A 26713-nucleotide genomic window follows, 5' to 3' on the forward strand; every position below is an offset into this window, starting at 1 on the left:
CCCCCCGTCCCCCAACGGGCTTAGTTTAAAGCCCGGGGGAGCAGGTCAGCCAGTCTGGCTGAGAAGAGCCTCCTCCCTAGGGGAGAGAGGTGGAGGCCATCTCTTCCCAGCAGCTCGCTGCCTCTCTTGCCAAAGAGCGGGCTGTGGTCATGAAAGCCAAAGCCTTCCTGACGACACCAGCGCTGCAGTCTTTGGTTGACCACATAGATCCTCCTCTCCCTCCTCGGCCCATAGCCTGAGACTGGGAGGATCGACGAGAACACTACCTGTGCCCCCAGACCCTTAAGCCCCGCTCCCAAATCCCTGTAGCGCCTCATGACCTGGCTGGGAGTGCTCCAAGCAGTGTCATTGGTGCCCACATGAATAAGGAGCATGGGATAGTGGTCTGTGGGTTTAAGGAGCTTTGGGATCCTCTCCGTAATGTCCCGGATGCGGGCCCCCGGGAAGCAGCAGACTTGCCGGGCTAAGGGGTCGGGGTGGCAGATTGGCCCCTCAGTCCCCCTCGGGAGGGAGTCTCCCACAACAAACACCTTACGTTTTGTCTTGGGGAGAGCAGGGGCCGTAGCTGCAGTTGGGACCGTGTTGCCTGTGGGGGCCGGCAACTCAGCAGGCTCTGCTCGGGCAGCAAGAGGTGCGTACCTGTTGCTTAGTTCTGGTCGGGTAGGGGCCTTGGTGTGGCGGGCCTTAGGGCCCTTGACCACCTTGGTCCATGCACCTGGCTGGACACAGCAGGAGGTCCCAAAGTCCTCCTTTGGCGTGGAGGGGGACTGTGTCTTTATGAATAAAGACAGAAAGATATGTTCATGTTACCTGTTTAAAATCACCCTTCTGTGTTGTACTTGTGGGAATCCATTCACTGGAGGCCTGATCCTTACTGAGGATCTAGTCATTCCTTAATCATCTCCCTGATAAACTAAATAGGTTGAACTCTTGGGGGTCCTCACTGTAGGGCTCTTCAGGCTAGCAGACCAAGATATAAATAACAATATCCATTTGCTGGCAATTGAAACTAAACATATTCAGATTTAAGATGGACATTTTTAACAGATCAGTTTAAGTGATTAACCCTGGAGCAATTTACCAGCATGGTAAATTGTGGCAGGTTCCCCATCACCAGACTTTTTAAATCCAGATTGGATGTTTTTTCTAAGTAGATGTGCTCTAATGAAAACCAATTCTGCAAAGTCCTCTGCCCTACATAAAACAGGATATCAGACTGGTTGGTCATAATGGTCTTTTCTGGCTTTAAATCTTTGAATCTATGATTTTGAATCCAGATTCAGATACCACTAAAACATTTTAAGGATATTTAGATCTGAGGTTTTGGGCTTGATTCCAAGCATTGTAACTGGTATTATTATGGTGTTCTCTTTATCTAGAGGACGTGTTCCTGAAAAGCCCATTATCATCATCTCTAAGACCTATCTTTAATTAGCATTGTTAGTAATAATTATTATTTTAGTGCCATCCTTTTGAGGTGGTTGTATCTGAGAAAAGGCAAACTAGTTCCAATTATTTCAAACCTTTGAGTTGAACCAGAGAACCAAACTTTATGGGCGATGTGAAGAATTTTCATCTCACCGCCTCTTATATTTCACTTTCATACTTGCCTCTGAATTTATCAAGAAACACCAAGAAGCTCTGGAAATCTTGCTCCCCTGGGCTAACAGCCTTGCTGGGTTTGCCTGTCACTGGCTGTGTCTAGACAGCACATGGAAGTCTCATATCTGAATAGTAATGATGATACACTCGCGGTGGTGGGATGGCATGCAAACTGATGTGTTCCTTTTATTTCCAGTGCCTACACCGAACCTTACAAGGTGTGCCCTATCTCCATGATACCTGTGGAGGATGTCACATCAGATGAAGAACAGAAAAGTTCAGAGGATGAAGAAAGCAGCCAGGGGGATTCGAGCCTCATCCATAAGGTAAAAGATTTAGAGCAATGTGGGAAATACCTGAATTGCTCCTGGAGAAAGAAAAGGAAAATTAAAAGCAAACTAGGAATTTCTCAAAAGTACAGTTTTATCTTTCAGAAACCATAGACTCATTGGAAAGTAAATGCTTGGCTTAAACATGCCAGCTTAAACAAAAGTGAAGAGTTTTAAAAAGAAAATCTGAAAAACAAAATTGTTTTGATCAGGTTAAAAAACCCTTTACCTCTGTCCAGAATGAAGCATTTGAACTTTCTGTTTCTAAGTGCGCTTTTCATTGCATTTTTTTCTTTTAGATTATATAATATCTTGCATAGCATAACATTTAAAAAAACATAAAATTCAAAACTAAGATTTTCAATCTGATCTAAATAAAAAGTTTTGAATAATTTGAAATGAGCAACTTTTTTCAGAAGTTTGTTCCACAAGAAATTACCTTTCTTTTTTTAGTTTTGATTTTGAACAGGAAAAAGTTTTGAGTTTGTTATGGATCAAAAAATCCATAGCCAGGCATGAATTGTGACGCCGATGCTACTGCGCAGTAGCTGCTAAATATAGCTGTGCTGCATCAGGACTGCATGGTAATACTGATTACTGCACAATCATTTAGTACTTGCTTAAGTAAGTATTAAATGACTGTGCAATAACAGCTGCACAGTCCACTGCATGTGTAGACGCACCCTGTGAATTTGAATTTTGTTACTATGTTTCTCAGAAGACCCTGGAAAATTATATTTTTTAAATGCCTTCCTCACAGCACTCCACAGTTTCTAATGGACTTGCTGTGCTTGGGTAAACACTGTTTAAATCGCACAGCTGGAAGGCAGCATATACAAGGCTTAGCAAGAGCAAATATGCACTTCAGGTCTCACTCCTACTCCAAAGCCAAACTAAAATGAATTATCTGCCTTGGCAGCGCACTAAAAGCTCATACTGCTGGGCCAAGGCAGGTATCCCTGTCTGACTGCACTTGGACTACAGGCCAACAGTGGTCACAGCACATTTATTGAAGTCTCAGCAAGCTCCTGGAAAGCTACCTAAAAGCAGCACCCTCTGATTCTTGGCCACCTGGCTGCTGAATCAGCTCTCGAAGGGTATGTCTACGCTGCGGTGTAGAGCAGAGACATGCGAGTTAGCTGCAAAGAAGGGTACTGTAGGCAGGGTAGTATTAGCAGTTTAACCACAGCAGCACAGAGCTCAGCACTGCCTAATATACCCTGCTATGAATCAGGGTACATCTTCGAAGGTAGGGGTGCAACTTGGCACAGTAAATTAGTCCACACTGAATGGCCGTGGCCAGATCGTTTCTGATATCCAAGCCAGATCATTTATAGCTAGCTCAAATATCCCTATACTACATCCTGCAGTCTGCAGTGTAGATATACCCAAAGTCACGGCTTGTGTATTCCTGGCTCCACAGAAAACAGAACTTGTGCGCACCAAAGGCTGGAAACTAGAGATTCACCTCTGGCTTAGCCACTTGTTTGCTGGAATTGCACCATTACGGATTTCTTCCTCCAGCTCTGCCGAGTCTTCGCTGTCAGTCGGTCCACTGTAATTGACTGTGAATGGAATGAATCCCATCCCTCCATAGCCCTTGCCTCGGAGAACGCCAGTATCTGTGCAGAATACTGACAGTGGATTGTATTTCCTGCCCCCTCCCCTCCCGCCTCCTTTTGTTGTCTTCTCACGCAAATCTTCTGGGTGCCAAGGGGACATTAGCTGCTCTGTCAAAACCCAGCCTTGCAATGATGAAGTACAGAAAAATTGTTCAACTACCGGATGAAGTGATGCATCCCTCTTGTAGCAAACTACTCAGTGCAACATGAAGCAGTTGTAAAACATGAAAGAGTTCAGAAACACTGTCACTCCGGGAGAACTGGCAGAGGTCCTTAGGTCCAGATGCCAAAAATAGTACCATGGATTTGGAAATGAGCTAATTTTGTTAAAACAACAGTTTTGGGCTAGCCTAGCAAGAGTTGAATCTGGATTTTTTTTTAAATCCCTGGGGGTTATTGTTTTGGTTTATAGTTTCCCCATCCTGAGAGAAAATTAGCTTGAATAAAGGTATGAAATCACCTAGTTGATAAGATCTTTTTTACTGTGTCCAGAATATGCGATTCTGACTTGTGTCTGGCTGGGTTAGGCTTACTTCATGCTAGTGACATGTGGATTATCAATAGCTAGGTATGGTGCTTTCCTCTCTCGCTTTCCTTTTTGTTGCCTACTGGTTGGAGATTTCCAAAGGGCTTCCAGTTTGCAGAGGGCTTTTTTTCTCCCAGTGTTCCTTTTTTAACGTTCATTTTACAAGTTAAAAAAATCTGCTTTGTACACAGTTTTCCTGGAATTGTTTCAACAGCTGGTTCCCTTTGAATCTGTACTCTCCTGGGGATGAGCTTCAAGTGAGTGCAGAGGAATGTTTAGGACTTGCTGGCACCCTCCGTCTGTAAACAATTTGAATCCCAGCCAACATCAGACATTTGGGGTAGTCTTGGTGCAGCAGTTTTAGAAAACTGCTACAGATTTTTCTTCACAGTGGTCCAATAGTCTTAGACCAGCCTAGGTCTAGCAGAGGAAAAAAACAACAGAGCAGCTGATGCTTCTCGCTTGCGGTTCAGGAGGATGTGCTGAACTTTGGTAGGTACCTTTGGAACTGGATTTAAATAAAAACAGTGTGAAGAAGTGGAACACCAGGCCCCCGTTTTGAATAGCTTCTTTAGTTTCACTGGGTGCATCTACACATGTAAATAGCATGTAGCAATAAACTCTGGTGCAGTTTGTGCTGGAATTTTTTGCTCCTGGGTACAGCGTTTACATGTGCACCCAGGACCACAGCACGTTGAGCCAGGGTGGAGCAGCCCTGGCTGGCAGGGGGTCCCCGGGGTCAGCATGCCAGCTCAGGTCTGCTCCAACCTGGCTCTGTGTGCTGCAGAGAGGCTGGCTGGGGCACAAGCATGCTACAGGGTAGGGCTAGCTGGTAGGCAGCCCCCACACTGCAGCACTCTCATGCCCCAGCCAGCCCCGTCACCATCTACACATGAGTTTCGTCATGCGTAACTACCCCTCTGTAAGACAGTACATACTCCTCTGTAAGACAGTACAGTGCTTGTGTTGGGCAGTACTATCCTACAGCAGAGTTAGTGTACTGCACCCTAATAGGAGCACATGTGTAGACAGTGACACTTTAGTCCAGGGCTAATTAGTTAGCTCCTTAGTAAAGCATCTTGTGTAGATGCACTCACTGATTGTATCCTAAACCCTGAGTGTGCATCATCAGCAATCACTTGGTGCTCTTGGTTCTTCTGTTTAAAACTGATTTTGAGCATCTACTTTTGTTCATCAAGCAAGGATTTGAAGTCCCTTCTTTAATTCTCTGACAGATGGTGTCAGGCTAAGACAACTAAGGGGCTGTAGTTTTTTTCTAGTCTCTGTAGGTGCCTGTAGAGTGTAGATGTGCCAGGAGGCTGCTCTGATGCGCTGTAATTACCATGCTCCAGCCAGCCTCCATGTCTCGTGCATTAGTGTCCCTGAACTTCAAAATGACAGCAAGGGTGCTTGTTCAAGTGCCCCCGCTGCCATTTTGAAGCATGGGGATGCTGATAGACAATACACTCTAATTAAAGTGACCCACCCCTACCCCCAGAGCACACGTAAAAGTGCCCTGCCATTCTGCACAGTTGAAGCTTCATCTAGTACTAGAAAAGATACATTAGTACATTGGTACTAATGTAGTGCTGCATCTGTATTACAGAAACATCTGAAACCTGGGATTCAAAACCAAAAGCCACCTTTTCACACAATGAACTTGACCCAAACCCTAACCTCTGCAGCTGGTCCTCATTGCTCTAATGATAAAATCTACTACCCTGGAGCCACACAGCCTTGAACTTTAAAAGAGTGCATATCTAGGTAGGAACACTGCCGTTCAGACTGCAGAGTGCTCCAGACTCCAAAACTGCTCTCACTTTGCCAACGCTTTCACTTTCCCTTTTCACAGCTGTCTCTGAGACTTCCTACTTTCAGCCAGGCTCAGAATTAGAACCAATTTTATTTCTCAGAAAGGCTAATCCTGTGATACTCCTCTCAGAGGAGGTCTGAAGAAGCACAAGCTTTTGAGCTTCACCCATCACTATCTTTGATTTGAATTTCCCAGAGTATCCCAAGAACTGGGGGGAAGATCCTCCATTAAAGAACATAAGAACATAAAAATTGTCATTTACTGGGTCAGATCCTAGCGACCTCTAGATGTACTTTTTTCTATTGAAAGCTGGAATTTCTATCAATAAAGATTATATGGTACCTCTCTTACCAGTTGAACAATCCACTCTATTGGATTTGATGCAGTCTTTGATGTAGAGTACCACTCCTCCACCAGTTGAACCTACTCTATCATTTCTATATAATTTGTATCCTGGTATTACAGCATCCCATTGCTTTTTTTCATTCCACCATGTTTCAGAGATACATATTATGTCAACATCATTATTTACTGCTAAGCATTCAAGTTCCCCCACCTTTGATCTTAGACTTCTAGCATCAGTAAAAAAGCATGTGTGTGTACTTTTTATGGCTGCCTGGTGGGCTACTTCTGGGTGACCTTTTACTCATTAAAGCTAATTGCTTGTGCTTGCCCTCACCCTATTTCTTAGCTTCATTTTTCATCGTTTCACTCCTATAAAGTGTATGAATCCAAACCGTGTGCTGTTTCACATCTCGGCTTCCCACGTTTTTAGTTTAAAACTACTCTACCATCTTTTTAATATTACACACCAGCAGTTTGGTACCATTTTGGCTCAGGTGGAGATCATCACTTCTATACAGGTTCACCCTGTTCCAGAAGGTCCCCCAGTTCCTAATAAATCTAAACCCTTCCTCCATACACCATCTTAACCACACATTGAGACTCTGGAGCTTTGCCTGTTTACTTGGCTCTGCATGTGGCACTGGAAGCATTTCAGACAATGCTACCATGAAGATCCTAGACTTCAGCCTCCTACCTAGAAGCCTCTCTGTTACTCTTACCCATATCGTTGGTGCCCACATGGACCACGACCACCAGCTCCTCCCCATTCCTCCCTAGCAACCTATCTACACATCTCGTGAGGTCCACTACCTTTGCACCCAGCAGGCAACTCACTGTGTCATCTTTTTGGATGTCACAAACCCAGCAATCCATGTGGCTAATAATCAAATTGCCCATTACCACTACCAGCCTCCTTCTACCCCATACGGTTCTCTCCCTTGGATGTGTATCCTCAGCCCAAGAGGACACTGTAACATCAGTTGAAAGGTGGGTCCCATTTAAGGGAAAGTTTCTCTCCTTCCCAGCTTGATGCTCTCCATCCCCAAGGCTCTCATCCCCCTCAGCAGCATGGAAGCTGCTACTGTAGACATGGGACTGCTCTACAATATCCCTGAATGGCTCATCTATGAACATCTCTGCCTCCCATAGCTGCTCCAGTTCCACCACCCTAACCCAGAGAGAATACATTTGCTCTCTCAGAGTGAGGAGTTCCTTGAACTGGGTGCACACATACACCTGCCCCTGGGACAGGTAATCATATATGCAGCACTCAGAGCAATAAACTAAGTAGCCCCCATGCTGCTGCTGGACTGATATTCCATTTAGCCTACTCTGCCCTAATTACAGCTAATAATTAAACAAGAGGCTTAAGTGTTGATTTAACTGATGAGTTTTAGCTACTTCTGCTAAATATCTATGTTAGTTACTCTTAATTAAAGAAAGAACTTACCTTAAAGGCTCCCCTTCAAAGAAAGGGTGGGGGGAGGAAGAGCAGCAAACTGACCTACAAACTGTCCTACTTGCCATCCCTGTTCTCTAGCTCCCTGTTCACTCAGCAGTCTCCTTTTATGCCTTCCTGGGCCTGAACTGGCTCCGTCCCCTTGTTAGGGCTTTTGTCAGACACAGGCAGCAAACAGTCAGCTAGCAGCGCTCACCAACTGCTCACAGCACATTGCCCAAGCAAACAGCCAAACAAGCAGATGCTCACCAAACCAAAGACAGAGACAGACCAAGGTCACTTACCTCCCAGGAGCAGGATCTGGTGCTTAGTGCCTGGTGCATGGCTCCTCTTCCTCTTCCTCCTCTTGCTTCCAGCGAGCTGCTTGCTAACTGCCCTGTTTGCGTTCCCTGTTCGCTCATTTACAGGACCTTCTACTACCGCTGCATTGCAAGGGCCTCTGATCTTCATGTTAGGACTCTTATGCTTTTGAAGCAGATGGCTTCAGCCAGATCTACCGTCCAGCAGCCTCTTAAGACAAGCTACTCCCCAACCTTCATCCCTTGCCCAGCTCCGTTCATACCTCCTTAGGCCTGCAGCTTCTTGACACTGAAGTGACCTCTAAGGATAATTAATTTCCCAGATCTGAGTTATATTTGTCTGAGGCCAAGAGGCCAAGAGTGATAGGGAATTACTTTAAACCAGATCAGGAAGGATGTCAGAGGATTCTGTAGATTAAGGACCATGTTTCATGCTTTAATAGCTGGTGGCAGATTGGACAGGGAAGAAATCTATTGTTGGCTTTCACTGTGGGAATATCAAACCTTACAGAGTTAATCAGGATGGTTCATAGTCCTCCCTCTTGAAACAGTTCCACCCTTCCTCCACAGTGGAGTGACCCTGGATTGAGAGCTCCATGTGGTCAAGTAAAAGCCCAGAAATGGAGAACTGCTTTCAGGACAAACTTTTCCAAGCAGGATTTAATGGGGGCACACACAGAAGCATAGGCCCCTGCAGTGCGTTGCTGCAATCCTACTGGAGGATTGCTGATGAAATCCCAAGGGATGAAGTGTGGGCTTTGGAGGGTATGTGGGGTGGAGGCACAGCCACTGAACTGTGCAATTTCTCCAGTCGTCTTTATAGAGCAGCCAGGCTATGTGACTATGGCAAGGCAGAAAGGTGTCTCTGGTGGAGTTGCATGGTGAACTATTTCTGCCCGACTCAGTTCGTGTGTTGCAAATTTACCAAAAGGGTGTGGGTCCAACAAGAAAGTAATAAGCTTAAAAATAGCTCAGTAGTCAATGGAAGGACTTGAGACTTAGACTGATAAGTTGCACCCTGGCTGATAAGAAGCCCAGCCTTCCTTTACAATGGTGATTTGAAAGGGTACAGTAGTAACATGGTAAATACCAGATCACTAGGGAATGTGGTAGCAGTATCTGCCATTTCAATGATCCTGTTATATTCAAGAGTGACATACAGTGAATCCTGTATTTCACCCCAGAGGATGGGGTGACCTTTATAGCAGGCATGCCACAAATTAAGCCCTGAGATCCCCTCAGTGCAACTGATCCCATCCTCTGCCCGATCCACTGCTCTGTTTTCTGTTCCCTGTCTTGTGCTCTGTGCCCAATCCGATGTTCTGCTTTCTGCTCCTTGCCCTATCTGCCACTATGTTGCCTGCCCCCTCCGTGATTTACCTTGTGCCACATCAGAGGCTGCCTGTGCCACTTCAGTACATATGCCATGGGTTGGCCACCCCTCCTATTTTTAATCTCCATGCAAAGGACCACTTTGCTTTCTTAAGGGTCTGTCTAAAAACTTGCTTTCTTAAGGGTCTGTCTAAAACATAGCTGAGAGTTTGTCATTAAGAGCAGGAGTGATGCACAGGGCACTGCACAAAATATCTGATATTCCTCTCACATTGGGGAAAATCAGGAGGAGCTCCACTGAGATCAATAGCATAACAGGGTAAAAATTATATTAAGGAGTAGAATCAGGCCCAGTGCATACATGATGTGTCCTATGGCCATAGAAACAGAAAGCATTTTAGCTGGTTGCCTAGGGAAGGTGCATTTGTACGTGGGTCTCCAGTACTGATCAAACTGAATGTGTAATCCCCAAACACGGGTCATTTAATATTCCGTAAGGCTATGGGATACCGTGGCATTTTGGATAGAGTAGAAGCCCTTAACACTGGACTTATAGTAAGAGAACCCTGGAAATGAGTGTCCATGACCCTCTCTCAGGTGCCAGAAATAAGGGCACCACAGAACAAGGACAGCATATAGAGGAGACCTGTGTTGTGCACAAACGATAGCAGGCTAGGCAACATAGGGGTTGCAAAGAGCAAAGCAGCCACCATCTCACTGCTGCAGCATGTAAAATTGCCTTTGCCATTCCTTATCTTTCCACTGGGTGGGATTGGTTTCCAGGATCCATTAATCATTCTGTTTTGCAAACCTTTAACCTTCCAACATTGAAACACAGACACATAAAACCCAAACACAAGCTGTATTTGGGAGTGCCACAAGGATTTGTGCCCCGTAAGGAAGTGACAAATTTAGACTGCCTCAGTGGGCAGATTTTGGACTTGTATAACTAAGCAGATTCTCCAGGAGAGGTTGTTCTTAGACCACGGGACTAGGAAATAAGCATCCTGCCTTTCATTTCCAGCCCAGTCGCTACTTCACTGGACAAACAGGACTCCTTGCTCATCACTAGGTCTAATTTATGACCACCTAGAAACAGGTTACCAGGCAGGAAAACATGAAGTTTGGCCACTGAAATGCAACCCCCACAAACACACCTTCCAGCACAACTAGCAGGTTGGCAGGGTAGGATGTCACCAATAAACCATAAACTGCATATAACATAAGCATGTTAACACCTCATGAAAAAGGAGCTCTATTATGAAGCGTTAATGGGCTCCCGACAGATGTATGAGCTTTTGGTAGCTTGTAATGCTAAGCATCAGCCACTGGCCTTCATTTCCTCATTATTCATCGTGTTATTCAGCTCCCTGGCAAGCAATGATATAATATCAATAATATATGTATATTTAATGAACGGCAGTGAATTGTTGGTTTTATCCTTCCTGTCTGCAACTTTTCTTGTCTTTATCCATGTGATGCTACCCAACCATACATTGTTTCTGTCAAGCCGATTGCACTGATGGTAAAGAAAGGGAAAATAACTATATGGACACTGTTAGGAGAGGACACTGCAGCTTTTTGCTTCCCTAAATATTGGACAATAAGTAGACTGAGCAAACACAGGGTCCCACAGTGTGGTGTGCTGCCTATAGTGGACTCTGTTACATTTAGGTCTGTGAGATATTAAAGTTAGTGGGAGTTCTGCATGCAAAAGTTTCACAAGATCAGAGCCACCGGAGTTTTAGCTTTCTACCTCACTCCCCAGTTTTTGAGGTGTGGGTCAGGCCCTTTGTCTTCAGTAGATATCTCAGAATGAAAACACTTAGCCTGCTGATTCTTTAGCCTCTTAAACCCCTTCTTGGGCACACTCTCAAGTGTGCTTTTGTGCTTTTGCTGTCCCTGCTCTTTTTGATGCCTATAAACAGAAAGAGTTAACTTAGGTGACTTTGAATCAACTGATTGAGCTAGCCATTATAGTGTGAAGTCAGGCAGAAGACAGGGGAGATTTGCACCTTATAGCCTAACCATAATAGAAATGCATAAGCTTTCATAAGCTGCAGGTTACTTCATCAGATACTAATGTTTTTTGGTGCTGTATTGGAATCAGCTGTTTCTAAATCTAAGGGGAAATTAAAGTTATGCCAGTAGTTGCTCCTAGAAGTGGTTTGCCATAAAGTGGCGTTCTTTTGGAAGAGTTTTTGGGTATGTGCTTAGAAGATTCATAACAACTTATTTTAGAGGTATTTGTTGAGAAGGGGTGATATGAAGGAAAACCTGTAAGCCAACCTGGTCATTGCTTTTTTTGCCTTGCAATCTCTCTCTGTGAAGAGATGGTTCAAGCACTAAAAGCTTGATTGCATTTCCTTGAGTTGGACACAGCATGAGAATTGTTTGCTTAACAAGCCATGTACTGGCTGGCTCCAAGCCATGAAGGATGGTAGAAATGGTGGGAAAGATCTTTTAGATTATATTATCCTATAAATGCTCCTCACTGTATATTCTCCAGTGTTTCGTTCAATCCCATTTTAAATTACCTGGGAATGAGGATTCCCCTGGTTCCCTTTTGAGATGTTTTCACCAACTGTGAAAGAACTCACTTTCCCTCATATTCCAATGTAAGAGAAATGTTATTATATGGAAATGCCATCAACTGTTGACAGCAGAGTAGCCAAGGGGACATACCTACAGGCTGGGGAACTCCCTTCTCATCAGCACAGAGGCAGGAAGGGATCTTGGAGTCATTTTTGATTCCAAGATGAACATGAACCGCCAATGCAAGGAAGTGGTCAGTTAGGCTAACTGCACCTTGTCATGCATCCATAGATGCATCACGAGCAGGTCCAAGGAGGTGATCCTCCCCCTCTATGTGACAGTGGTCAGGCTGCAGTTGGAGTACTGCATCCAGTTCTGGGCGCCGCACTTCAGGAGGGATGTGGACAACATGGAGAGGGTCCAGAGGAGGGCCACTCGCATGGTCAGGGGGCAGTAGGGCAGGCCCTACGAGGAGAGGCTGAGGGACCTGAACCTGTTCAGCCTCCACAAGAGAAGGCTGAAAGGGATCTGGTGGCTATAAGTTCTATAAACTTACCAGGGGGGACCAGCGGGGAATGGGAGAGGCCCTGTTCCCCCGAGCACTACCCGGAGTAACTAGGATTAACGGCCACAAGTTGACTGAGAGTAGGTTCAGGCTAGACATTAGAAGGCACTACTTCACAGTCAGGGCGGCTAGGATCTGGAACCAACTTTCAAGGGAAGTGGTGCTCGCCCTTACCTTGGGGGTCTTCAAAAGGAGGCTCGATAATCACCTAGCTGGGGTCATATGATCCCAGCATTCATTCCTGCCCATGGCAGGGGGTTGGACTTGATGATCTGATCAGGTTCCTTCCGACCCTACCAGCCCTAACAACTATGAAACATGCTGGTGGTGAGTCACAAGCTTTTTGTGAGCGTTAGATTCTGGTGGAGATGAAGCTATTAAAGGCAGTGAGACTCTGCTAGGAGTAAAGCCAGAATCCCTGTCTAGATCCAGTGTTTCCATCTGCTTTGCACAGGCAAACAACAGGGATTGGAGTGCACAGCTACTGAAGCAGGAGCCTGGGAGGGAAGCATTCAAAAGAGCTTCCTGCTGGGCTGAAGAGTAGTTAGTAAAGATCTCTAAAAAGGTGGCAGCTCAGTTGTGTTTTAATAATCACTTGGGCTTTGTTTTAGAAACTTGATAGTTGAAGGACCCGCACCCCCAACATCCCCTTATTCCCAGAAGCCCGTCTCCGGACACTGTCGTCAATCTCAGAGTTCATTTCCTGGTTAAACAAACAGTAATTAAATAACACAAGACGGGCAACGCCTAGAGACACTGTCTCAAAACTCACCCTAGACAGGTCATGTGACACCAGGGGTCCCAGTGTTTTGTCTCTCAGCTAAGACATATTAATCACAGTAGAATTACAAGCTGCGACAATCTGTATACACGAAGAGAGAGACGGCCCAGACCAATGGTGAAATATACTCTCCTTGGCAGCAAAGTGCCAGGCTTGTCAAGAGAGGACGTGCAAAGTGGCCAGTATTGGGTTTGGTGATCCAGCAGTAAAAGTCCCATTCAGTTGCTTTATTATGTCTGCTAGTCAAAAGGGCAGGGAAAATAAAGCACTTAGAGTATTTTGGTGTTAGCTGTTGAAGCTTGGCAGCTCCTATGTACCTACCTTGCATGATACATGTCATCACTGGTCACAAGCAAGAGAGGAACAGGGTAACTTTCTAGAAGTGCTGGTAAGTTGTACACACAAAAGAATGCAAGTAAATAGTCACTGTGATATAAAAGGTACCTGAAGAATAGTATGAATTAACAAAGGCAAAATATAAGATGGCTTTTAGGGTAAATACATTTTTTTATATCAAGTTCTCTTACTTAGCCTATGGAAGAGCATCCTAAAGGGAAGAGGTTGCAGCAGAAATGTTTGACACATGAAAAACTAGAGTGGATGAAGCAATAGAACAATCCTGAGCTGGTAGAGAGATGGATTAGATGGCTGAATCCAGTGAATAATTTGATTCTCAACATCTTCTGATTGTCTCTTGGTCAGATTAAACTAAATAGACTAAAACTGGGCAAGCTGGGTCATTTTGTGCCTCCTCCATTCCTGAAGCCTCATTCTTCTAGCAGTGGTTCTGAACTTCTTCCACACTTCCACGGGCATGTCTATATGTTGCCCTATGGCGACATTGTTTCTGTGCCATGCTTTAGTACTTCCCTTTGGAAGTAACCACCAGTACTGCGTCATGCGTGTGGCGCACGGTTAGTTTTAGCCACTACTTTACTGTAGCGGCACTCTAAAATAGGGGATCATGCCGCTATGGTGAAGTAGCTGCCGGTCACATGTAGACTCATGTGATACCTATGTTGCCATAACGCACCATACAGTGACATAGCACATCGGTATGGTGACGTAGGGTGATGTGTAGACGCGCCTCCTGAGATCTGTGCCTAATCCTCCTCTGGAATTATCACCACTAGGTTGAAAACCCACAAGCTTGCAGACCAGGGCACCTGATCATCTTCCTTGGTGAAACTCTTCCATACCTTTCATTTATTTGATCAGTAAAAAATTGGATTTATTTGCAGCGTATTTTGAATAAACCTCGATTACATTAATAAGGGCAATTTTAGGACTCATTTTTTGAAGCTGCAGTTTTCATACCGAAGGAAAATAACAAGCCTAACTGGAGGAATTTTGAAAGCATAACTTGCACTTGATCGTTTACTCTGATTTTTCCCCCGTATGCTGTTTGTGAGTAATGGGAATGGAAATCAGATTAGTTGGTTCCATTTTACTCAGTTTCACAACTGGGGTTTTTCACGCACCAGTAACCACACTGCTAGATTCCCATCATTTTCCAGGGAATGTTTCAGCCTTCCCTTTGCTTTTTAAACCTTTATTATCCTATTTCCAGCCTGACTTGGAAAGGACCAGAGATGTTGGAGGTACAGGTGTCAGTTGTCACAAGATTATATATCCAGAGATGGAAAAGGCCTGGAGAATATGTGGAATTACTGTTCACATTTCTCTTATCACAAGTGTGTAAATATTGGAGACAGACTTCCGCTGCAAGTTCAAATGTAATCCAAACTTTACCGAAGTCATATGGCATTCAGATCTGGAACTTTATAAAGCAATGGATTAATGACACACCTGGCCTTTATAACTGATACCGTTGATGCTGCCTACTGAGAAGGAATTACTGGTTTCCTATTACTAGAAAGAGATATTTGTCTGAAATCAGGAGGAAGGTAGGGTGGGTGGAACCTTAGAGACTAACTGGGTCAGAGAGGCATAAGCTTTTGTAGACACAAGTCTACTTTGTCAGCATCTGCAGTACACTGTCTCCTACAAAAAACTATGCCTCTCTGAACCAGTTAGCCTAAGGTGCCACCCTGCGCTACCTTCTGCCATTTCCTATTGCATGTATTCACTGAAAGCTGCTGCCCTACTTTACTACAACTGCTAACCAAGTTGGTAGCCTTAGTATAAGATTTCTTTTTCAATAAAGGATTCTGTGCTTTTATCCATTTCTTACCTTTAAAATGATTCATGAAATAGAAAGGAAGCACCATAATTAGCCTTTTGCGCCTCTAAGAACCATTGCCATTGCTTCTTTAGCAGGTTTCCGTGCCTTCTGAGATCTCTGCCAATTAAGCGCATGCCGCTGTGATCTCAAATGATGCTATTTGCTTTAATAACGTGCTGTTTGTTTTCCTGATATATTTATTGCAGTTTAATTTGGTCAATTTGTTTAGTGTGCAATAAAGCCCTTTGACTTCTTTGCTTCCACAGCTTGCACAGCAGTCAGAACAGTTTGGAATATAACTATATTTTAAGAAGCTATCCCCCTTTTTCTTGCAAGTGAATGTAATGAACAAACCATATCAGCCCTGTCAGTCCTGAAATTACCTTCCTGCTGTTAGGATCTGTCTGTGTTTCTGCCAAATTTTGCGCCCATTGGAAATAATGGAGGTTTTCTTTCTGACTTTGATAAGATAGGGCGTTTTAAACCTTGACAGCCTGTCAGCATTTACAGCCGTTAGCATATTACTGTTATTTATGTATTCGTGTTTCAGTAGCCCCAGTGAATCCGACCCATGGAGCAGTGAGTTATGCACTACTCCAATGCAAAATAAATGTATGGTCCTTGCCCCAAATTCAAGGAACACATAAATTGAATAAGTTCTCTGGCTCTTACAGTTTTCTCTTTTGGAAGGGGAGATTTCCTAACGCCTGTGATTTTGTTTTCAACAGAAAGGAGGACAGTCCAGAGCTCACCTCATTGCCCAGGAGCTGATGTCTTCAGAAAAAATGTGAGTACATCATTATCATCTGGCTGTTATTTTGTAAATGCAGTTACATGTTCCACCCCTGCTTCATTCAGCATTAGCTTGGTGGCAATTAATAATGTTCTGTTTTTTTCCACAGATACGTGGAGATGCTCCGGCTGTTACATACAGTAAGTAAATCATTTTAATTGTTGAAACCTAATTACCCTCTTACTTAGCTATAACTTAGGAGACAGAAAAAGCATTGAAAAGAGTGAGGTGAATTCTGCTTGGAGTGGCTTACAGCTGCGAAGCACTTGCTGAGGCATTGCAAAGAAAACTGTCATTTGATAAACTGCTCTTTCTGTAGGTGCCAGAAGTCTGGAGTTTCCATAGGAAAAGCCTCGGGGCAACAAAGCTTGCCAACGGCTTGTTTGCAGAGGGTATTTTTTCCTTTAAAGAACAACATTGAATGTGTAGGAAAGAGAAGGAAAGCAATTCAGAGAAGGATTGAGATATTATGATTGAGATAGGAATGAAATTTCAACATTGAGAAAATGCAGGCTAAAATAACTGTGATATATAGTGATCTGGCTTGTAGAAGGTCTGTGTCAATTAGCGCTTGGTCCTGTTTGACTTTGCTCCCCCTAAGTCTTGCTTTTTGAGTGAGGGGAAAAACCAAACCCAGCTACCACAGCTAGACATGGCCTGATGTAAGGCTAGTGCAGTTACATGATAGTTAAGGTCATGGCTACCTCAAACAGATGCAGGTAGCAGAGAAAAGTCAGTATGGGCAGAACTTGAGTTTTGTTCCCTGCACTATAGAAATAAAGGACCAAAACACCTAAGGAATCATCCCTGCCATTCCTGGCTAACACAGGACTGGTCTGTATTATGAATCCTCCAGTGTTTTGTTCACACTAGTTACGTGTCCCATTCAATGGGGCTTCCACTGCTACACAAGAAACTATTCCACAGTCTCATTCATATTTGAGAGGCAAGAGGAGATGGCTACCAGAGCTGTCCATAGAGAAAAGTGTACCCGCTGAGGAATAAACCCTTTGACAATACCAGATATAGGAGACATTTAGTTGATTTGGCGGAGCTGGGGAATCATTCAACGGAGGGAGATGTCTCTCATGAACTACCAAATGATGAGATCAACAGTGCATTGCTGTCTCCTTATTGTATCTGTCTTGAATAAGTTGCCAAAGCTGAAATAGGTCATCCCAGGCTTGTACAGCAGAGTCAAAAGGAGAGCCACCTCCATTGTGACCAACACTTTGCAGACAGTTGTTTTTTTAGAAGCTGGAGACTGATGGGCCTGGCAACTGGGAGCTGAACACTGCAAGAGGCTTAACTGTTTAGTGAGAGTTTCTTATGATATGGAGAAGTTGGTGAAAACTAATTTGGTTGCCTGTCCTGTGTGCATAGGGGTTCCCACCAGAACAAATTCCAATTCAGGAAAATGTATGATTTGCAGAATTCCCTATATAAGCAAGGCCTCTGTGTTACTGCTGCTGGGCTTTGTGCTTTGGAGAGAAAGAGGAGGAAGGCCATCTCAAGAGAACCTCTTATTGGCTGAATGGGCAACTAAAGTTCAGTTCAGCCGTAAGGCTTTGCATTGTAGACCTGGTACCAAGATGAGGGGTGGGAAACAAGGTGTACCTAACCCAACTCTCCCAGAAGAACTGAGAAAAGCAGCAGCTTGAACACAAGGGATATCAAGAGAAGAGTTCATCAGCTATGAGGAACAGGAGATGCTGTTGTTTTCAGAGCACCAGACGGCTTGGTCTGCACAAGGTTGGTGGAAGGAAGACAAAGAAGCCTTCCTCTCTGTGTTGCACCATCACAAAGGGACAAGTCAGCCTCTGTCCTTTGGTCCTCTGCGTTGCTAGATTCCCTATACAAAGCAGAGTGACAGCAGGGCTGGGTCCAACATTGGGAAAAACACATCCCACACCCTGGAAAAGGGTGTAGCTGACACCTCTTCAGCCCATGGTCTCTAAGTATCTCCACACTGCCTCAGGAATGTACCTCTGGGACAATGGGCTCCCTAATACATTGGAAGAATTCCATATAAGGCTCCAAAACTGAATTTGATGCCGAGGGCTGTGTTGTTGTAAATGAATTATTTGGGTGTTATCACAACACACTCCAGTAAAAACTATTTGGGAAGAACAGAAAAAGTCATTTTTGTCTCTCCTCTCTGTGCTGGTAATTGTGCCAGAGGACAAGGCTTTTGTTTTATGCCTACGTTAAAAGGTTTGGGTTTAGAAATGGTCATGCGGATTACCAATGGTTAGCATTCCAGCTGGAAGGAATCCTAACCACTAGTAATCCATAATAAAAAGAACGCTCATAAAAATAACAGCTTTCACTGGTTAGGAGAAAACTCTGTTTCAACACTAATTTTATCTACTTCAGCGCCACAACGTTGGCTCAAAGGCATAAGGGAATGAAAACAAAGAAGGGTTTCCAGATCTGGCCCTGAAATTTAAACTACTTACTGTTCTCCTGTCAAGAAACTAGCATAGTTTCCACACAGCTAGTGTGTATTGCAGAAACTGCATAGCATTAACGGTAGGTTTGTTTGCCAATCTTGAAATTATGTTTTAAGATGTGAGGGAAATTGGCCGAGTTTTCATGATGATTAAAACATAAGACTTGGATCGGCTGGCTAATATCATTACAGCCGAGAAAGAATACCTGTGATAGCCATGTGAGGATGCTGGAAAAGTTTCTGAGTTCTCATTAAGCATTAGTTTCATGTGGAGACGCTCATTTGGTTTCAATGTAAGTGTTGGGTTTGTACCTGAATGTTGCATGAAATGATCTTCAGCTGGGATTTCATTGTCTTTCTTGCCATCCATTCATTCATGGAAAAACTCCTGAAGGATTTATTATATGCATTTCCCTTTGGGCTTTATTATAGTAATTTTTTTTTAATGTACAGCAACAGGGGAAGAATTTTACATTTAGATTTCAAATGCAAGGTGTGCCCAAGTCAAATCTTGGCGCCCAGACATTTTTAACAACTCCAGATGGGCTTCCAAACTTTAGGGTTCTCTTGTCCCCCTCACCATCTCCATTTCATTGAACCAATCCCAAGCCCACAAGTTTGATGTTAAACTTGCAGCTGTGACCAAGCTCAAGTGGTGAGACATTTCAGCTGTGTGTTTTAGTTAGTTAGCATTATTTCCTTTTAATATCATTGCACACAAAAGCCACATTAAAATACTATGAAGGTTGCAAAGTCAAACACCCAAGGGTTGGGAAAAGCCAGAATTAGTGCATCTACATCTCACCTACTTGGTCCCAGCTGCCCCCTGATCATAGTGTTCATCCCAGGCAGTAGCCACAGAAAAAAATGACTGTTTCTGTTCTTCCCAGGGTGAAGTTCCATCTCCTTAGCCATAGTTTGTGGCATTTGTTCACACTGGAAATGTGCCCCTCCATTATTCATAAAAATATCTACTCCTTTAAAGTCCAAAGACTGTAGGTGACTGTTGTCAGCAGAAGCTATTAGTTTGGGTTTAGCAGCTACCTCTTGATTGGCTCTGTGGATTCATTTCATGGTTGTGAAGAGTTCATGGATAAGTGGAACCTTTAAAAGAAACAGCACGAGAAAGAAGGGATCTAGGAGAACACCAGGAAGAGGCTTTTCTCTCACTTGTTGGTCATTAGTTCAAATCTTCCTCAGCTTAGCAGGCATTGAAAGTTCCTGTGAAATGAGTTTGGTGGTTTTATTTCTGTCCTCAATGCCTAGGTGCTTACTCACAAGCAAACATCCTCACATGTGGCATCTGCTGCTGCTATGTTTCTTGGAGATCGCATCAAGGTGGCACTCAAAATAACTAGACAGTGGGGATGCTCTGACTGCTGCTTGTTATGCTAAACATGTTCACATTGGCATTACCTTATCCTCCCCCACTGCGATTTGGTTTTTATATCCACCTGCTGTCTCTTGTCGTGGATTAAGACTCTGAGATTACTGAGCAGGATCGGTCTTTTTTGGTACCATTGGGTCTTCTCCCTTGACTGAGGCCTGCAGATGTAACCACCATGCAAAAATAAAATAATAATAATGGCTAAGGCATAGTCCTCTTTGTGCATTTAAATATGATTGGGAATGGCTAAGCCTGCTGAAAACATTAGTCTGCTGTGTACCACAGGTTGGAGCACCATCACATTGCACAGCTGATGATGTTGCAGATAATCTAGCGTGCACAAACTCTCACAGCTACCACAAGACATGCAGGTACTCCCCAAGGAAAGAGGAATGGAAGGTGCCCCCAAGAAATCTCAACTGAGATACGCTATTCTTGCTCATTTTATTATCATCCACTCGCTCAGCAAAACATTTTGAAAGCACTATTTTTAAAGTCTGCTCTTTTTTTTTTTTTTTAACAAACCTGCATCTCAGTAATAAAAACTAAGAACCAAGCTACACCCTGGCTGGTTTTTTGGGGAGGAAGGTGTTTTTTCTTAAGGCTGCAGCGGGAGCATTTTCCATATCATTTCCAGCCTCAGCCGGGGCTGCAATTCATTCAGCATAACAGAATCTGTTTGGCCTTTCAGCAGTGACTTTAATAGATTGATTGATTGCCAAAATGATGACATTTCCAGACGCCCACTCTGCTATTGAACTGAAAGAGTAGAAACATTGTGTTAGCTCTGTATCAGTTGGCATGGTAGTCATGATAATGATCTGAAGGTTGAGTTGCTATTTGGCCTACTCCAAGGTAATGCGGTTCTCCGGAGCCTGTTCATTAGAGGGCTCACACCAGGCTGAATAGGCTGGTACTCTGCTTCAAAGATGCCCTTAGACTCTTAGTAACTGGGCACTCTTTTCCAAAATTTTTATTTGCCTTCCTCACTACTTCCACAATGACTTAGATCTATTAACATATTTATTTAATCCAAGTTGTATTTGGCTTCTTTTTTTTTCCCTTTTATATTCACTGCAGAAATGTTTTACAGTCAACTGTATCTCCTTCCCTAAAAACTCTACTCCCCACTTGAAGGAGTAGGAGACTAATTTGTGTTTGGACTCTCTCCTTTGACAAGTTTGGTTTTACCCTACTGAGAGTACACAACTCCCACCAGCCAAGTTTGTGAAACATGGGGACTTTCAAGCAACCCCACTATTTCAAGTTATCAACCAGTAAGGGAAATTTCTGCCTTGCATATCTTAAGGTGCGGCTAGATTGAGGGGTCAGCATTATTTTGGGGTTTGATTTCTTGTGACTTGGAGGGACTGGTTCTAAAAATTGTGTTCTGAGATGAGGAGAGGGAAGGGTCTAAACACGAAAAACAACCAACCAAACAACCCCCAAACCCCAAACCCAACTCATCAATTTCTGGACAAAAAAATGTCTGACCCTAAACCCTGAATGACCCAATGATATCTTAATCACGATTAAAATGGAAAAAGTTGGAAGAGATCATCTAGTGAGTGACTGACTGAGGCATTTTTTTTTCTGCCACAGATTTTTGGAGACTGTTCCAAGTTCTGTTGAACCAATCAAGTGATTATTTTCCTAATGAAATGCTTTAGTGAATGGGGAACCCTGACTAAATGAAGAGCTAGTTTGCCCGCTATACTGTGTGAAACCCTTGACAAAAGCATAAAGAGGCAGAGTGTCAGGGAACAATAGTCCTCACTTTCATTAGGCTGAATGTTTTTTCCCCTTATTTATTTATTCATTGTTCTCCTCATGTGCAGTGGGAACATAATTCGGTATGGGCTGGAGAGCTTTTGCAGTGGGAAAGCTAAGCCAAAATGGCTGTCAGACCATTTTGTATATCCCTTTTTAAAAAAAAAAAAAATCACACTAGCACACTTGGCACCAGGACAGTTTCCTGGTAATGAGCCCCACTAACAGAGCATTCAAAACGTGCACACTTCAGCTTGCCAGTTCTTGAATTCATTGCAGCGTTTTGGATGAAAACGTGTGTGTGTGTGTGTGTGTGTGTGTGTGTGTGCATGCGCTGAGGTCAGGGTCCCTGACCTAGATTGTACCCAGCAATGGCAGGATAAGAGACTAATTGTGTCTGCTGCAATAGTTAGAATTTCCTGCTGTTCATCTGGCATTGTCTGCGCTGGGCTCAGTAATGAGACGTTTTGGAGGATCACTGCAGTGGAGTGCATGGGTCACTCATTCTGCCACCGTAGATGGGCTGCTTTTTAATTTAGAGGTGCCATTTTCCATTTCAAGACCAGGAGGGAAGTTGATGGGCATAATGAGGATGCCCCAAAGAGCCACCCGCAAGGCAAATGTGCCTCACAGCATAATGGGAGGAAGCCCAAGGCTGCTCTCAGTTTTAACATGAAGATCTGCTCAGAATACAATACAGATGCTCAGAATAACTGGAGCATTGCATCCTGTGACATGCTGGCCTCTGCTGGCCACACCGCCATGTTAGGTGGGAGGGTGGCAGTGGAAATCTGCTCCAGTTTAGGCTATTGTTATGATCAGTTTGTGTGCAGACTTCGTACAAACTTCATGCCCTCTAAACTACATTCCCCCTAGTTCTTTCCAAGGGCTGAAATGATTTCTCCCAATATTTGTCTTGTTTGTTAAAAGAATATCCTTTGGAGGCAAGGAAAACTATATATAGGAACATGAGGCGATCTCATGAATATGCAGAGCTTTATCAACTGTAAAGCCCGTAAGTCTGAGAACAAGGCAGGAGTTTTGTTAGGATTGGGGAAAGCTCTCTGTGTATAGAAATGATTTCTGCAGCTGAAATTTTAGTTTCTCCACCTGGGAACAGAGTTGTGAAAAACAGCTGCAGTTTTCCATTCATGTATCCGGTCAGCTCATTCCCACCCCGCCCCCCTTTTTTCTGTTATGTTCCTTAAATTTCCCTTCTCTACTGGAAAGCTCACAGATCTCACCCAGAAACAGAATAGTCCCGCAGACTTATAGGAAAGCACTAGGCATAGTTGTATTGTGAACTAGTTCTTCAAGATCATTTTTAAACATCTCCCTTAAGCCTGGTCTGCATAACAGCATTTAGCCCCCAAGAGAGCTCATTCCACTGGAAAAACTGTGAGTGTCCCTACCCTCAATGCTCCCTGGCAGAGAGACATGGCCCCTTCTTTCTGCCAGCATAGCTATGTCACCAGTGCACCTGCAAGAGGGTGCCTGCTGCTATCTGGCAGCCGGCAGAAGGTGGTTGAAAGCATTCCTGCGTCTTGTGCTGGCTCCTGCCATCCCATTTGCCTTCCAGGCTGCAACTCATGCCCTGGTGGCTCAGCTGCTACAGCGGAGTTGCATGGGACCACCTGAAGGTGCTCCAGCCTAATGTCCAAGGTCCTGTAGGTAGGAGAAAATGCACAGCTGCAGATTCTGCTCGGCTGCTCCAGACTGCACCTTTCCAACCCTGCATGCTATTGTACAGGGAACACTTATGAAGCTTCTCCCACATCTAGCAAGATTGAAAAGGAATTGGAATAGTACATACTCTTGACCCATCTCTCTATCTACATAGTTAAACCTGCATTACCAAACCCCATTGTAATATTGTGGCTAATTCACCTTCCCCGTTTCTTTATTTCAGTGCTGTACTGTCTCTCTCTCTCTCTCTCTCTCTGCACCCAGTTGTGGCTGAGATGCAGGGATCATAACTGCCATTATGATGGAACAGCATCTCATACGTAATGAGCTCTACCAGAAGAATTAATAACACAATTATAATGATGATGTATTAAGTGATTGCTTAGCATTCCCTGCGTGATACTGGCAGTCACAATGCAAAATTTCTTATTTGAAGCAGTGTCTTTAGTCCAGCATCTCTCTTTCATCTTTTCTTCCCTTCAAACTCCCCAACTTTCTTTCTAATGTAACATAATCTATTCTATCTGTGCCTGAGACAAACAGGCAGGTATCCAGGATTCAAGCAGAATTGCTTTACCTTGCATTATTTTCCAATAGCAGTGAGAGCTTGGGATGGAACAAAACCCCACTAATATCTCAATGGAAAGAATTTATAAGCATCTCAAGTAGCTTTTCCTGCTGGCTTCATCCCTTGCCTGAGGTTGTTGCTTAGTGCAGTAGAGATAACAATTTTGTTCTATTTGACTGCAGTCACACAAGGTTAAATGCTATAGCCCGACAGGAGCTAAATAGTAGAAACCTGAGGGGGAAAAAAAACACCACAAAATGCTTGAGATGTAACTAGCTTGCATACTGGTCTTAGACACTAGTGGGGAATGCTGCATTTGATGGCTTGCATCCTGCACCAAAGCAAACTTAGCCCAGTGTCGTAGGAATTTCCTCTAATCTAATGTAAGCTTGATGTGCAAATTTGTTAAATGAACAAAGCTTGGGGCATTTTTATAAGTGAATCTTTAATGATAATCTGTTAGACAAGATGCAATCCAGGGGATCACAATGATATCAAAAGTCACGGCTCCTAAAACTAGTACTCAAGTGAATTCCACATTTCTCACATGCAGCGTGTCCTGGAATAAGACATGTTCCTTGTTTTTGAAAGGAAGAATGAAGAAAAAATATATCTTCCCTTGTAATAAGCAACTGACTAGTAGCAGCTGAGCATAGTCATTGCTCTGCTCTCTGTGCATCACATGAAGACTTTACTTTTGCTTTTGCTGGGAAGCAGCAGAACAGCTTGTATCATATGTCTCACATGTAATACATACTCTGATTTCCAGCAGCTGAGTTTTGGGAAAGAAAAAAAAAAGTGTGTGTATTGTATGTGAAACAATATGGTAATTATTAGTGCTCTATTCTATATCTATAGCACCTTTAATCATCTGTGTATATATGTACAAATAAACATGAGGAGTTGGATTGTTTCCTCTTCTTGAGTAGTTCATTACTCTATGAATACTCTCGAAAAAGTCAATGAGATTCTTATGGAGTAACGTAAGTATAAGTAAAGGAGGTCCAAAATATATGTAGCCTAAATTTTCAGCACATATTAAGGTTCAGAGATTTTGTGCGTGCATTTCCTAGGAAAATATTTCCTGAGAATTGCCCATGCAAGCACCATTGAAAAAAGCCGTTAATTCTTTTTGCTTTTCTGATAGCTTCTCTTTGCTTCATTTTCCTCTTCTTTAAAAGCTAACTAATTTAGTTATTTTTAAGGCTTCTGTCAGGGTAGTATCAGAGTGATGCTGGAGGTAATAATACTTTATTCACAGGAGTACTGAGAGATTCAGTTCATGAATAACATTGAAGTTCTCTGAGATCCTCAGGTGGAAAGTGTTATATGTGTGCACCACAAGTGTATATGTATGTATGTGTGCACCCAAAATTAAGGCAAAAGATTTGCCTCAGGGAAGCAAATTTTACTGCCTGACTGCTGTAAGTGAAAGTGTACCACCTACCCAGCTTGTCATTTGCTTTTACATACATATGCAAGCAATAGGGCAGTTTTTACAATGTACATGCAAGTACAGTTGCCCATATAGCTGAAGACAAAATTGAGTTCTTGCTGGAAACAGCCATCAGGAGTGCAGTCTGGAATTGAGTGGCTTTAGTTCAGCCTCTTCTAAGGAAGTTTGACCCAGCAGGAAATTATCGGATTCAGTGGCTGGTATCTTATGTGGTTGGCTGTGTTTTTCAGATGATGAATTTGGAGACCTTCAGGTGCCATGATTGATTAGAGTTATTGAGACTGCAAAAGCACTTTACCTTTGATTAATGGCTTTCCAGGCACTCAGCACTTTCAGCAATGGCATAATTTTTTCTGAAACGGGTGTTTATAGCGATCACTATTACGCTTCATTTTTTGGTATTAATCATTAGGAGGCTGGCTCCCCCGACAATTACTATTAAATAATTACTCTGATAATTAATGATAATCACGTAGCTGGGAAGTTAATGATTAATTCAATTCACCAAGCTGAAGTGGGAAGGTGGTTATTTTTTTCTTCCTCTGTGGCATAAAATGGACAGATATAGTTCTATAGATGGTTCTTTAGATTGGGTAACCAACCTCTAACATTATAATCAGTTACTTAAACAGATCTGAGATATGTAAATCACAGAGAGTATCCTTTTCCAGGCAAAATGGACAAGAAGAACCCTTAGAATTATTTCCCTTTTCTAACCTGGGTACTCATAGTGACTGAAAAACTTTTAAAGTTTAGCAGATTCATTCAATTAGCAGAACCCAGAAAGGCACTAAATTGGACCTGGAATGGGATGGAATAGCTGTGATAGAAGTATCAATACTGTAGTCATATAGATAGGGCACAGATTTGATAATTAGATCTGGCAAGTTTTTTGAAGTTTTGATGAAAAAAAAAAAACACATGAGGAAACACCTACGAAGTTGATGGAGAATCCCTGAGCTCAATTTACTCAGTGCTGACCAAGCTTCTGACGGCTGTTTAGTGAAGTATGCAAAATGAGTTTTGTTCCTGTGACATGTGAACTGCTGTGTACGCTACAAGTGGCATTAATTGGCTGTTGCCACAGAGAAACCAAGGAATGAATAGACTGCAGAAGACACGCTTCTCTCTTCCCCATAGAAGTCTACATTAAGGGTGAAAGAAGTTTGCACCATCGCCGAATATTGTGTACCAGTTCTCCAGCAGGA

General features: G+C 43.4%; 1 protein-coding gene across 1 annotated transcript in view; it reads left to right on the forward strand.

The window, feature by feature from the left end:
* The window catches only part of FGD5 (FYVE, RhoGEF and PH domain containing 5), a gene marked incomplete at its 3' end in the record, with an annotated part of 112470 nt that overhangs the window by 63765 nt on the left and 21992 nt on the right, over window positions 1-26713 (forward strand). The window contains exons 4-6 of the mRNA XM_025196809.1: window positions 1799-1928; window positions 16122-16180; window positions 16296-16326. Coding sequence (XP_025052594.1) covers window positions 1799-1928; window positions 16122-16180; window positions 16296-16326 — 220 coding nt within the window. The remainder of the gene's footprint in view (window positions 1-1798; window positions 1929-16121; window positions 16181-16295; window positions 16327-26713) is intronic.

This window comes from Alligator sinensis, unplaced genomic scaffold, assembly GCF_000455745.1.
Source record: "Alligator sinensis unplaced genomic scaffold, ASM45574v1 scaffold839_1, whole genome shotgun sequence".
NCBI lineage: Eukaryota > Metazoa > Chordata > Crocodylia > Alligatoridae > Alligator > Alligator sinensis.